The sequence below is a fragment of the Tachypleus tridentatus genome, chromosome 13 (assembly GCF_004210375.1).
Source record: "Tachypleus tridentatus isolate NWPU-2018 chromosome 13, ASM421037v1, whole genome shotgun sequence".
In the NCBI taxonomy this organism is placed as follows: Eukaryota; Metazoa; Arthropoda; class Merostomata; order Xiphosura; family Limulidae; genus Tachypleus; species Tachypleus tridentatus.
This window is the reverse complement of record NC_134837.1, coordinates 32577474-32591186: the sequence shown is the minus strand read 5'-3', so window position 1 is coordinate 32591186 and position 13713 is coordinate 32577474. Positions and strand designations below refer to the sequence as shown.

Sequence of the window (13713 nt, the reverse complement as noted above, 5' to 3'; positions counted from 1 at the left end):
TTGTGTATTTTTGGATAGCAAAAGCTACTCAACTCAACAACTGCAATATCCTAACTCTCCAGTAATGTTTCGGGTGTATTTGACTCAATACATAACCATTTATCATAACCTTACAGTGAAATTAAGTATTGAGTTAATTATAATGAGGTTTTTCAATAATTTATAAGATTTGACATAAGAGTAAAGGCTACGCAAATAAAAAAATATCAATTCAAGATTGTTTCATTTGGTTTGAAATTTTATCGGGTCAATATTTTGTTTGTTTGTTTGTTTGGGAAAAAAAGCTATCAATTCAAGATTGTTTCATTTGGTTTGAAATTTTATCGGGTCAATATGACTCAAAATATAACAGACGTTTCTAAGTTCTGATAATAATAGGACAGTTAATCAAAATCACAAATTTTATTTTTAAGTACTAATATGACCAGTATTGTTTCACAGAAGTCAAGGTGTTTGTCTTAGAGCAATACAAGAAACAAACTTTGATATGAAAATTGTATAGCGCTATCTCTTACGTTAAACGTCTTTATTATCTTAAACGCTGAACTCGATCTTTTCACATATTAAAATAGTTTTCACCTTAAAGCAGATTTTAATGACATAATTATGGATAAAAAAATATATATTATCTTACAGAAATGCATATCTCATCTAACACTATAAATTTTCTTCTCAGACATATTATTGAAAAAGAAATTTTATGATTAAAAGCATGATATTAGGGGACCAAACAAAACGATACTTTCATTAAAGAAGCTTTACCACCTCCAAAATGCGGAGCGTGTTCTATTTGTTGTCTTCAACAAGCAGTTCTAAGCTGTTCAAAATGGCGGCACCTCGGAGGTAATGCAGGTTGTCCGTATTATAATAGGAGTAAATGGCAAATTCTACTAGCAATGCTGACAATGAAAATACTGTAAATGAAATCTTGAGGAAAGATGGAGCTTAAATAAAATGTGGATGAACGTGACAACTTTTTTAAAACTAGGTTTGGTTTGTTTTGAATTTTAAATTAGAAAACACATTTTTACAATGATATAAACATTTCCTGTTGTTATTGGTTTTCAGGTTAAGCATAAAGCTAATGAATGATGGCCTGAGGGTCGTGGGTTCGAATCCCCGTCGTACCAAACATGCTCGCCCTTTCATCCATGGGGGCGTTATAATGTAACGGTCAATTTCACTATTCGTTGGTAAAAGAGTAGCCCTACAGTCGGCGGTGGGTAGTGATGACCAGCTACCTTCCCTGTAGTCCTACACTGCTAGCCCTTATGTAGCTTTGCGCGAAATTTAAAAACAAACAAACAACCAAGTTACTGAATGGGGAAAAATATTTTCTGAAACTTTGATTTCAAACTTTCACCAGAAAGTACAATTAACAGCATCCCAAAATTAGTCTCAGCTACGATATTAGAACAAAAATCGAGCAAACTAATTCCACATACTCTGGGACAACAGAATATTTACGGACTTAAAACACTAAAATTCGAATTTCGATTCCACGCAATGAATATATCATGTATCCCAATACAGCTTTGCGCTAAAATAAACAAATACCAAGGAGCTGCCCAAATGAACTCGTTTCTTGTTCGTTTCGAGCATCATAAAATAGATAATAGCTTACATAACGCAGTCAAACTAACACTCTACCTTGTTTGTTTGTTTTGTAATTTCGCACAAAGCTACTCGAGGGCTATCTGTGCTAGCCTAGAGGGAAGGCAGCTAGTCATCACCACCCACCGCCAACTCTTGGGCTACTCTTTTACCAACGAATAGTGGGATTGAGCGTCACATTATAACGCCCCAACGGCTCTAAGGGCGAGCATGTTTGGTGCGACAGGGATGCGAACCCGCGACCCTCAGGTTACGAGTCGCACACCTAAGCACACTTGGCCATGCCAGGCCCCACACTCAAAGGAAATAAAATTCCTTTACTTCATGGAAAATTATTATACACTATTTAGGGGTACTGTGAAAATTTAGCGAGAACCAGTATTCTCAGTACAGCTTTTGTTGCTTCGCTAGGTCAGATGTATAACTCTTTCGATACAACAACAGACGACAATAATCTTCAAAAACGTTCAATCAGTAGCTAAGAATAGCTTAAGTTACATTAGCTCTCTAATCAGGATTTTTCAACCAAAGACAATACAAGCTTAATAATGAAGCACTATTATCAAGTATCCAGCAGATATCTCCTATAATAAAACTGCTCAATAGCTTGGAAACAATGGGTTGCTAAGCCCTTTTAGTGCCATTAATCTTGTGTTCAACAAACAATCCTAATTTATGTAGTAGGAATGTCCCAGTCATATCGATCACAAGGGTGATAGTTAGGTTGACTGTTAGAATTATTTTTAGTCTTTAATTCAGTATTTTTGTCTTACTCATCTTGGACAAAAATATAAGTACCTTAAGCTCTTTCATTATTATTGAGTCATTGTACCAGAGATTCATCTGGAAAGTACAGATGTAGCCTTTCAATGTCTTCCATCTGCTTCTTTACACGTCTTATTTCTGTTGTAACTAACATGGTAATGGACAAATGTGCCAAAACACAAAGTATGATGTTGTCTGACTCGATTCAATCCGCTTTTATACCGTCAGTACATATTAACTCCAGACCCAGTCTCCACATTAATACACCCGTTCTCTTGCTGTCTTGTCATAGTACATCTGACGTTTGGTAACCTTTCCTAGCTGTTGAAGTGCAAACTTGTGGAGTTTAATTAATGTAAACCAACTTCTCTAAGTATTCTTGTTGACATTATGGATGTAGTCATTTCTGAAATACAACAAATGTTAAAGACAGGATCATACATTCTTTGGAAAGTGCTTGTTCATCTTCAGCAGTGATTATTAGGAAAGATTCTTTGTTGAGCTTAAATGGGTGAAACTATTAACTTACACTGACACCTTGCCACACATTTACAAATTAACATCTGGACATATTGGAAGGTACCCATTAGTTCAATCTTCAGATTTGTTTTCGAGATACTGGCAAGTCATGTGTGGGCTCCATAACTGCATTAAATGGCATTAACACCTAACACTTCTTCCATAGCAAATCATGAAACAGCATTTGCCTAAGAGAGGCACTGTTATTTCTTCTGTTTCATACACTCATGCAATCCACTGACATTTGGCTTGAATGAGCCAGCATCAGATAACCTTTTATTGTACCATTATTCTGGCAGTTACGTAGGTAAAAACTGATAATTTACATTGGCATTTGTATTCTGTGAATGAGCATACTAAGTCAAAGCCTGAAACAATTACTTTTATTTTGTTCTGAAAGCTTTTATAACATCCAGGAATCCAATCACTAATCCTTTTACCTTCGTAGGCTTCATCCATTTCACAAGAGAACTGGACTAACTATCAAACATTTTTTATGTAAACTGCCTGCCTGACTTCGGCTCTACTAGTTTTCCAAATCTGTAGTAGCAGCATTTTTCACTTGCTGTTGATTCTCCTTAGCCTGCTTTTACGTATTACAATTAATTTCGGATGAGTCTCCAATTTATTATATTACGTACTACTACTTCAAATAACCAGAATTTTAATTTGAGCTCAGTAGTTAATTAAATATAAACATGTATTAATTTGATATTATTTGCCAACAAGATTGATATACACAATTTCCTTTTTTAATACAAATATATTTTAATACACAAACACAAAAACAATACAATTTATAATAACGCTTATTACAAATGATGGTTTGTATAGAAAAGTTTTAAAAACTATAGTCTTATATCTGGTCTAGAACTGAAAATTTTATTGATGGTCCAGACGAGCAGATTAATTCCGAGTTAATATTGTTAAGCCTTTTCCGAGCTAACTTTTTTTTTTTTTTTGGCTGGCCTCACACCGGGTACGACCTGACCCCTTCCAGTAAATATATTTAATGTCTTCATTGAAAGAATAACTTCCAAACTAATTTGATGAATAGTTTATAATGTTCAAAATTCATAACCTTCCTGGTCAAATTGTGTAATTTTCGAACAAACGTTAATCGCAGTTATGGCTTCCAAGGCCTATAGCACATTGATTGTAGCTGTCCAATAATATTCTCCTTTTGGTGCGTTGCTTTTATACAAATTATGCGATTCTCTGGAACCTTCACCAAAGTTCGCTTGCAATAGTGATCAACTCATTTTCGTAAACAAATATCGTTGCTTCTTATTTTCAAGAATTCTCTACAAGTTTCGAGAATAGACCAGACTTGTGCAATACAGTCAAGAATATACGTCACGTAAAGCAAGCGAAGTTACTAAACTAAGCGTTTACGCCGTAATGTCTTTCAAACGAACAGACATGCCCATCATATTACTTAGCATAATTTGGCACTGCTGGCTCTCCTGCACTTGCTGAGCCTTCAATCTAATAAGATACCCTTGTGTACATTGCTGTTTGTCTATGTATGAGCAACTTACTTGAAAGTGATCAAGATGATTTTTGGATAGAGTCGTCATAAATACAGATTGTGGCATGAAAACGATGGGTGGACTAAATATTTTTGCCAGTTCACTGGAAATTATTATGGTTACACTGCATCATGTATGTGTGCATAGCTGGTTAACCCTTGGCATAGCCAAGCTCAGCATGATGGGTAGGATAGTCCATTTTGTGACTGCTGTCAAGTCCAGCCATTTCAGGCAGTTATCTTTAATAAATGCTTCAAGAAATGGTTTATACCTACTTTTGATGCAGTTGAAGCAAATTTTGCTTTATCTCACTCCTGGAGACTTGAGGTTCCAGACAAAGTATCTTTCTTGAGAATACTGAGCCAATACCTGTTTGAGATACCACAGAAGTTGTGAATATGGTGCAGTAGGTGTACTCATAGATTCCATTCTTGAATAAGTTGTGTCTCTATTCCAGAGTGGAAAGTTTTTCCTGGTAGATCATGTATTACCCTTTCCATGGACCTAGTTTCTTCATGACCTACCTGTCAAACTGGCAAGTTATCTCTCAGCTTAGGGAGGTTCACGACTACATATGACTTGGAGTATTCAATAATTGGTGCCTGCTGTCACACTTGCTAGTAAAATAACTCTTATTGTCAGGTTTTGTCCACCAATGGCACTTTTGCTCCTTTTTTTGGACAGTCTTGTGTGTTACTGTACCTGGCAGCAATTTTAATATTCTATACAAATTACACAGTACAGTCAAAGCTCACCAAACACCATTCCACCTCAATGACCCTCAGTGATCTCTGCTTCCCTTGCATTAAAATCAATTTCAGATGCTATACCCAAACTGCTGTTCTGAGTATGCCAAATATCATCTGATTTTCCAGACTTTAAGGTTGCAAATGAATAAGAAGTAAATGGCCAAGACACAAAATGAAAAGTCTTTATTATTAATTTCACAAATGATATGCAAGATATATAAAAATGGCCTGTAATACAGTATTTGGTGAATTCTCCTGTTTTACAATTCTTGCAGACTATTCTGATGGAAATTTGAGAAAAATGTAGAATATTACACAAGTTACTGTTGAGTCACAATGTATTAAATGCACGTTTAGCAGTGGCAGTAGTTGTGGGAGAAACAAGACAATTATACTAGAAACTTGTCACATTTCCATTCCTCCAGCTATTTTATTAAAGGGTGTCTGAGATAGGTAAAAGTCAAACTGTAAATGTTAAACTTTGGAGTTTAATCATCATTAGAGCAATAAGATATCTTTCTTATCTGATATTTTTCTCTAAAAGGTTCTTTTAAATCTATCAAATATTAAGTTTGGTGATTGTTAGATGTTTGCCTCTCAATATAAAACAGAAATTTGTGATTAATATAAACCCTAATATATTGTAATTTTTTCAGAGAAAATTACCATTACTTACTTATCAAGCAAGTTTTGTTTTTAGAACAGATAAAATAATTAATACTGATTTCAATAGGTGGAAAGAGAGAACATCTAAGCTTTTATATATATTTTCACATAATAGTTTATAAAATTTTAAAAACAAAATAATGAAAAAATAAGGAATTCTGTACAAACTTAAAAGCACAAAAATATATCTGTTTGTTTTTCAGGGTGGAGACTTAAACCACCCCCAGCCTTAAAAGCTGAATCTCAAAAAGTTTATTTTTTATCATTAAGTGGGCTGAATTTTAATTCATGTTTACTAAATAATCCCAAAAACTTGACCAGTAACAGAAATCACAAAAACAAGTGTCAGGAATGGGCTTACTTTGGTTAAAATAAAATAGAATCCTGACTCATCTCCAAGAAAAAGGCACATGCTTGAGATAAGATTGAAAATTTCATGGAAGTCATGAAACAGCAGAAGGAAAATCATGAAGAATGAGACAGCAGATTAAATTAATACAATAAGAAAGCTAGGGAAAATTAAAATATTATGAAAAACAAGAAAGCAGGTTAAAAGTAGAAGAATTTACATGGAATTAAAAAACAATGAAAGATGTGAAATAAAGAAAGGCAATTAATAGAACATAAGATTTACAGAAGAATTACTAAAAAATAGTAATTTGGTCAAAGACAAAATAGAGGAAGCCACTTAAAATGTACAGAAGGAAGTCAATCAAATAACAAAAGAAAGTAGAAAAGAACATCAATCAAATACAATAAAGCCATTAACAATGAAAAAAAAGGAAACACAAAACAATCATATGCAAAAGAATTATTAAAAAAAGTAAAGAAACCTAAAGAAATCTTCAAAACGAGACACTAATACCAGAATAATACATCTAGAAACTGAATTGGCAAATACGAGAATCAAGTCAGTCATTTAACATAAAACATCACCAATTATACAATATTAAATAATAGAATCTAGCTACATTAAATGTTACTACTGTTTCTGTGCCACTTTTGACTTCAGGACTTTTCTGGATTATTCCACCACCACCACTACCTCACCAAGTTACAGGGTATAGTAGTAATTCAATATTATTATAAAATAACAGAGACTGATAGAAATGTATGACTGTAGGTATACATGGGGTAATTTAAAATAATTTTCGAAATAAATGAATGGATCAGCAACAGGAGTTTAATTATCTTGATGCCCATATAAAAGGTTCAGTTGTGCAAACACTTTCCCAATACTATCAGGTATTGGTGGCCATTTTATCAAACAGATTTTGAGTGATACATAAACAAGAAAGTTTCTGAAGTAAACTTTAGCAGCAGATTTGAATAGTTTGGCCAAACGTGCTAAAGATGTGGAAGAACTTACCAAACTATATTATCCCAATGTTCCACATGAATTGACCGATTCACTAACATAGATAACACACTGGATGCAATATGCAAATTACACTACAGCACACCTTATAAAGAAAGTTGTTCAGATAAACAACTTAAAGCACCATACAAAATTACAGGATCATTAGATCAAATAGTGTGGAAACATCAAGTGCCTCTGATGGAAGTCTAGAAGGAGTCAACAGTTTAATTAGACAACTGTTTATTCAGAATTGGAAAAGTAAACCACAGAGCAGTGGATATATGTACTGAAACTTAAAATATTATATTGTCAGGAATGGCAAACAAAATTTAACCTTTTTTTTTTTTTTCTACTGAATAATTCGAGAAATTTACTTTACAACATAAAACATTTCAACATTAATGAACATACTTCATATTGTTGGGATACTTTCAAAGAAAAAGTTTTCAGAAAAATTAAACACTAATAAATTAGTTTGCTGTTAAGTGGGAGATTTTCCAACTTCCTCCTTCCTTCAAAAAAGGATATTATTTCAAAATATTTTACAATTTGTTTTTTTTAACTGTCTTCTCATCCCATTGGAAAACAGTCCTCACACTTGCTGAAACTGTGAACTCTGTATTTCAAAGTTAATTTTTTTGTTTTGAAAATAAAACTATTTATGTTGACTTAAAACATGTGTCAGATAACAAAAATACAAGAAAGAGCACTAAATTTGTATTAAAAATGCACACGATTCACATTTCATAGAATGAATAAAATGTTTGAAGTTAAATAACTGTGTTACATTCTCAACTTTTAAGAGTCCAGAAAGGTAACAAACAGTTTCCTTGTTAAAGAGTATAATACCTTTTAACTGAACTAAGTCAGTGATCATAATTATATTTGAGGTTTTAACGTGTAGATTTAGTTTAAATGTAACCTATATCTCCAGAAAAATGCCTATACTTGACACATCTTAAAATATCCATTCTAAGATAATATGCAAAGCATGTTTCTTTTTCTACCCTTCAATTTAGATATGGTGACTTTCACCATTTACCAAGAATTTTCAAAAAATTTCACGTACACATGCATGCCAACATGCATATAGATTTAACTACCGATTGATTCTGAAATGCAAATAACCCACAGTTACCTTGCTCATTCACTGTTATAAGCCATTCCCCTTCAGTGTTACTCAGTTTTCCCACAGATGAAATCTGAACCATGTAGATTTATATATTTAGATGCTGTAGAACCTTGTGACACCTCTCTATTTTTGTAGGTAGAATGAATGACCAACAATGTGAGAAATGCATGAATTTTGGATTATATTAATGTTGGCAAATATAATTGAGTTATATTACCTATTTATTTATACTCAACTATCTGGTCATACAATTCAAAGATTTTCAATGACAACAGTTTATTTCACCACTAAAATTCAACAATAATAATACTGGAATGTAATTTGCTGCAAAGAGTAACAGAGAAATGTATAAAATCAACACAATTATTTACTCACTTAAGTATGGAAGCCAAGGTATCTAAACAGCTATTTCAAATTGCATCAATATTTTTGTTCACTGTAATCTTTATAAAATATTTTATGGTTTTTGGAAGTAAAAAAATGCACAAAACCTAAAATCATCTGTTTAGCTTGATGTTGGAATGTTCATTTATATTTTATTCTCAAAATGAGACTTAAGTTTAAAATGGCTAGGAGTGATTTAAATAAAAATATTTTTGATAATTATATTACAGAGTACAAATTTCTATATAATTATAATTAACTTCAGGCCACCTAATGTCTTGGTAACAGTTCAAGTTTTCAACATCTAAGTACATCTCTAGAAAAATAGCACAAAACTGTTTGTTTTTTTTTTTTTGAACGATTATAACACACTTCACTCCTCAGAGTAACTTCTTTTAGTTACTGATTGTGTGGTGACATTCATTTAGAAGAAAATTATTAGTTAGAAATTATACACTTCAAAAACAACTAAACCTGTAATTTAATACAAAAATCTTAACTTTAAATCCACACTCATTTCTAACTTAAAAGAAAATGGTTTCTTACAAAACATTTACAACTAAATTAATGGCTAAAAAAGTATATTTTAACATGCTCAGCAGATTCTTCAAAATGCAAACCTCCTATAGTTGAACAACATAGTTGAAACATTATTGTACTACACTGATGACAACTTTTATCTGAATATCCAAAATATGGTTATAACACAAGATTACAATGCATCTAACTCAAATGTTCTCGTTAAATGAAAGAAATGAACACTATGTACAGGTAAGCATTATATCTCCCACAGCTGAAATGGAATAGAAGGTCACAGAGGTAACACCACATTATAATTTATTTTATGTTATTTTACATGCAATAAGCAGACTGTAATAAAAGTTGGCATCCAAAAATCTTCTACGTTTGGATAACTTGCATAAGAAAAAATCTATACCCTATAGCTCTAAAGACATCAATAACTGGATATTACCTTATGTTTTCAATGTACAAAACAATGATCAGTAACAGTGCACTCAATGAAAGCCAAAATATACAACATATAAGTGTACAATATTAATTCTGTCTATACTTATTAGGTCTCACTGTGTATTTTTAACTTACATTTCGGAATTCCATGTGTTCACAAAAAGAAAGTCAACATTTTTTTTAAAACAATCATTTTCCTTAAAAACACTAATTATGTACTGTCTCAATCTGCTAACTCATTGTTTGCCACAGTAACATTTCAATTGTTTTGAAACTGCATATTTTCAGGGGTGAGAAAAGGTCATGCTTAAAAAACATGTAGGTTAATGGGAAGTACATCCAAATCTGTAGTTTGGAGGAAGGTAGGAAGCGAGTCCTTTTTTTTTTATTGAAAAAAAAAACAACAAACATCTAATGTACATACATGCAGAATTCAATTATTACTGCTTCTATATTGTGCATCTCCTATATTTATGTACTGATATTATTAACAGTAGAAAAACTAATTTTCCAGAAAAAGGCATTTGTTTTAAGGGCAATATTCTTTCCATCTAATGTTTTTCTAAATAAGGACTGTTCATTTAAAAGACATATTTAATAATTACAAGTAGTTTGTGTGTATTTTCACCATCAAGTTTTAGTAGTATTTTCATCTCTAAATAAATGTGACAGCTACTAAGGTGTGCTAGTTCTAATGTGGTACACATCTTTCAAGCACAAATGAGCTTAATTTAGAAAGACTGTCTACCATTAGTTAAGCAGGCTTTCAAACTCCAGTGTTTATTTTTTAGACTTATAACAAAGATTTTCTGAAGCACATGCAAGAGAATTTCATTTTCAAATTCCAACTCAAATCACTTACCCACATAATTTGTACACTTTTCTCATTGGATTTGCACTAATCTTGTGAGAAACTACCAAATGCAGAAAATTCTCATCCTTGATACATAGTAAAAAATTTAGACTGAAAAATCAAACTAAGTTCTAATGTTCAAATTCAAAAAAACATATGAAATGTCATAAGTTATTGAAAAAAGATGAATTTCAATGTTGTTTCTAAACTGTTATACCCAAAAAACTAACATTAATAAGTAATTGTATAGAACAAAGTGAATCAAATTGTTTCAAGCAAAAACAACAAACCAAGCTATACACATATGAAATTTGATTATCTTAATTTAACACAGTTTTCAATGAACAAAAAATGCAATGCAAGGATAAATTATTACAAAAGGATGTTTCAAAGTGGGTGATATCTTTACAAACATAGAAATCATACTTTTACAAACTTTCAACTGATTAAAAAAAGTTTGTGTAAGACAACAACAGTTTGAGAATATTCACTGAAAATTAAGTACCTGTCTTCTAGAATACATAATCTGTACATTTTTCAGAAGGTTAATTTGAAACAGTGAGGTATTTTGCACAAAACTGTAGGAAAACATTCACTACGTAACATCTAATGAAATTATTACACATTAACACATTTTCTATCCTGAGATAAAATATGTTAACATATATAATGCATATAAGTGATTATCATAAAATTAAATGTGATAAACTGTGTGAAAAATGACCTCATAAACAAAGCTGTATTGATCACATAGATGTGGTTTTTCTCCACTATAATACTACTTGAATGACTAAAATAAGTTTATTGTGTAAAGAACAAAAAGAACCAACACTGACATACACTAGTTTGTTAAATCACCTATGCATCATTAGAGAAATAACTAGAGTTAATTTTATATTCCTACTGAATGATAAAAAACCAAAACAGCAATAAAACATTTGACAAAGTTGTTAACCCTCCACATAAAAAAACCAAAGAGAAAAAAATGCATACACCAAGAGATACTGACAACAAGAAACTTTCTGATTTACTACATAAAGTATGAGTTACATCTGACAAATATGGAATGAAATTATTTATTAACATCAATTCAGTAACATGGCACAAAACTTGACTTTTAACAATTATGCCAGACCTATCACAGACCCTGGTATCAGGTATTTCACACAGATGTACCTTCACTTTCTTGGTTATTCTTGAAAACTTGGCTCCACTTGCAATGTTGTTAAAAGAGAAAAGTAAGCCAATAATACAATAACAGACATTATGACTGGTGGACAATAAGCCATGAAGACTGTGGTATACACACATACTTTTTTTTTTGGTGAGAGAGAAAAAATTGCTCCTTATCAGCATTTAACAATCACCCTCTGGTGTGCCTTTGTTTGGAGTTGATGGTTTTAGCCCAACAACTTTACATACCCAACCAGCCACGTCAACCGACTCAACTTCAGAGTGTTTGATGAACGGATGACTCTGCTAAATTGAATTTAAAAAATAATTTGCCGATTATACAGTTAAAAATAAAGCATGCATTATTTAAGGAAATTATAATTCCTGTAAATATTTATGATGAAAAAAAATAAACTGGAAATATAACTTATGGTGGCTACAATACTATTCATATCTATTTCTGAAGTCCTATAAATCTTCCAAGGAACAAGGTTATTATGAAGGTGCTTTACATATACCTACAATATATATGTTTTAGATAATATTAATACTGATAGAGTTAAGTAAATTACTTCTATCAATTATTTTAGTTTATTATAACCAACAAGCTGAAACAAAATTAAGATAAACTCCATCAAATGAAAGAATCCCAGGGTACAGGCTATACTGTGGTGTGTGTTTATAGACGTATGTACCCTAGGTTTTGGAGGTGACTGAAAAAGTAGGACTCACATTGTATAAGGGATACACAACCTATCAATCTCAACCTCCATTTGCCAGTCTCACATAAAGAAATAAAATAAAGAAACAGCAGTAAAAATAAAAATAATAGATAAAGAAAACAAAATTAGGAGAACAAGATGTGGGTACTCAAGCCCATATCATTCCACATCTATATCACCCACCACTGCCTGCAGACAGTTGTGGGAAGGTGACTGCTCTCCAAAGTAAAGAAGAAAAAATAAGAAAAATAAAAATAAAGTAGTACCATATGGGGATACATAAGTTAAATAAGCTTATTTCTTGAAGTTAGCATTTCAGCCTTCATTATGGTAAAAAGGCACTAACTGATAGCCTAGTAAACACATTATATCCAGTTATCTAAATTAACTAGTATAACTCCTAACCACCACCCATCAAGACCACTGTCACTATCATGCTCTAAACAGTTTTTTATATGCAGTATATCTGCATAAAGTAGTGCCAAGTTGTTACATAATCTTATTCACAACTAAAAATAGTTTAGAAATTTTTATTCCTTTATATTTAATACATTCTTATATTTGTTACACAATAGTTTAATAATTTTATTTAAAGTTTCTATATTAAATCCATTAACTATTAATTTTTGTGTCAGTATTTCAACATTACTCACAAAATATTGTAATTTATGATAAATTTTACAATATCTCAATAATTGCAAAGTTATAATTCTTATAATAGAAGGGTATGTACATTACTGTCAAAAGAGGGTAAACCATAGATTGGAAAAGCAAAAATTTTTTTTTTAATCAAAAATATCTACATTTTAATTTTTATTACTATTCCTTTATTTTATTTCTGTATGTAAGACTGGCAAATGGAGATTACAACTGATAAACGGTGTATTCCTTACACAATGTGAGTCCTACTACTGCAGTCACCTCCAAAACCCAGGGTACATTTTTATATCCCAAATTATAACTTGTATCTTAAGATCCTTTCAATTAGTGCAGTTTGTTTTCTTTCTTTTGGTTACAACAAACTAATATAGGTAGTGGAAACTAATTATATTTTAGAGCTGACAATGTTCACCCCAAAATATAAAGTAGCCATTATAACACCCTACAAAACTTTTCATTCAAGAAAGTACAAGATTTACTATGCAGCACACCAGTGTTGAATAATAACTGATACTTTGTTTATGAGTGGCAAACATTCACTTTAATTTTTGCAAAGAGCATTATGGTTATTTGCTCAAAACATAGACACACACACACACACATACATTCATAAAT

General features: G+C 31.7%; 1 protein-coding gene across 1 annotated transcript in view; it reads right to left on the bottom strand.

Moving 5' to 3' along the window:
• Nucleotides 1-8540: 8540 nt before the first annotated feature.
• LOC143239837 (dual specificity mitogen-activated protein kinase kinase 1-like) overlaps nt 8541-13713 on the bottom strand; it is a 47092-nt gene continuing 41919 nt past the window's right edge. Inside the window, 1 exon segment of the mRNA XM_076481397.1 lies at nt 8541-12022. Within this exon segment, the coding sequence (XP_076337512.1) occupies nt 11900-12022 (123 nt within the window). The 3' untranslated portion in view covers nt 8541-11899.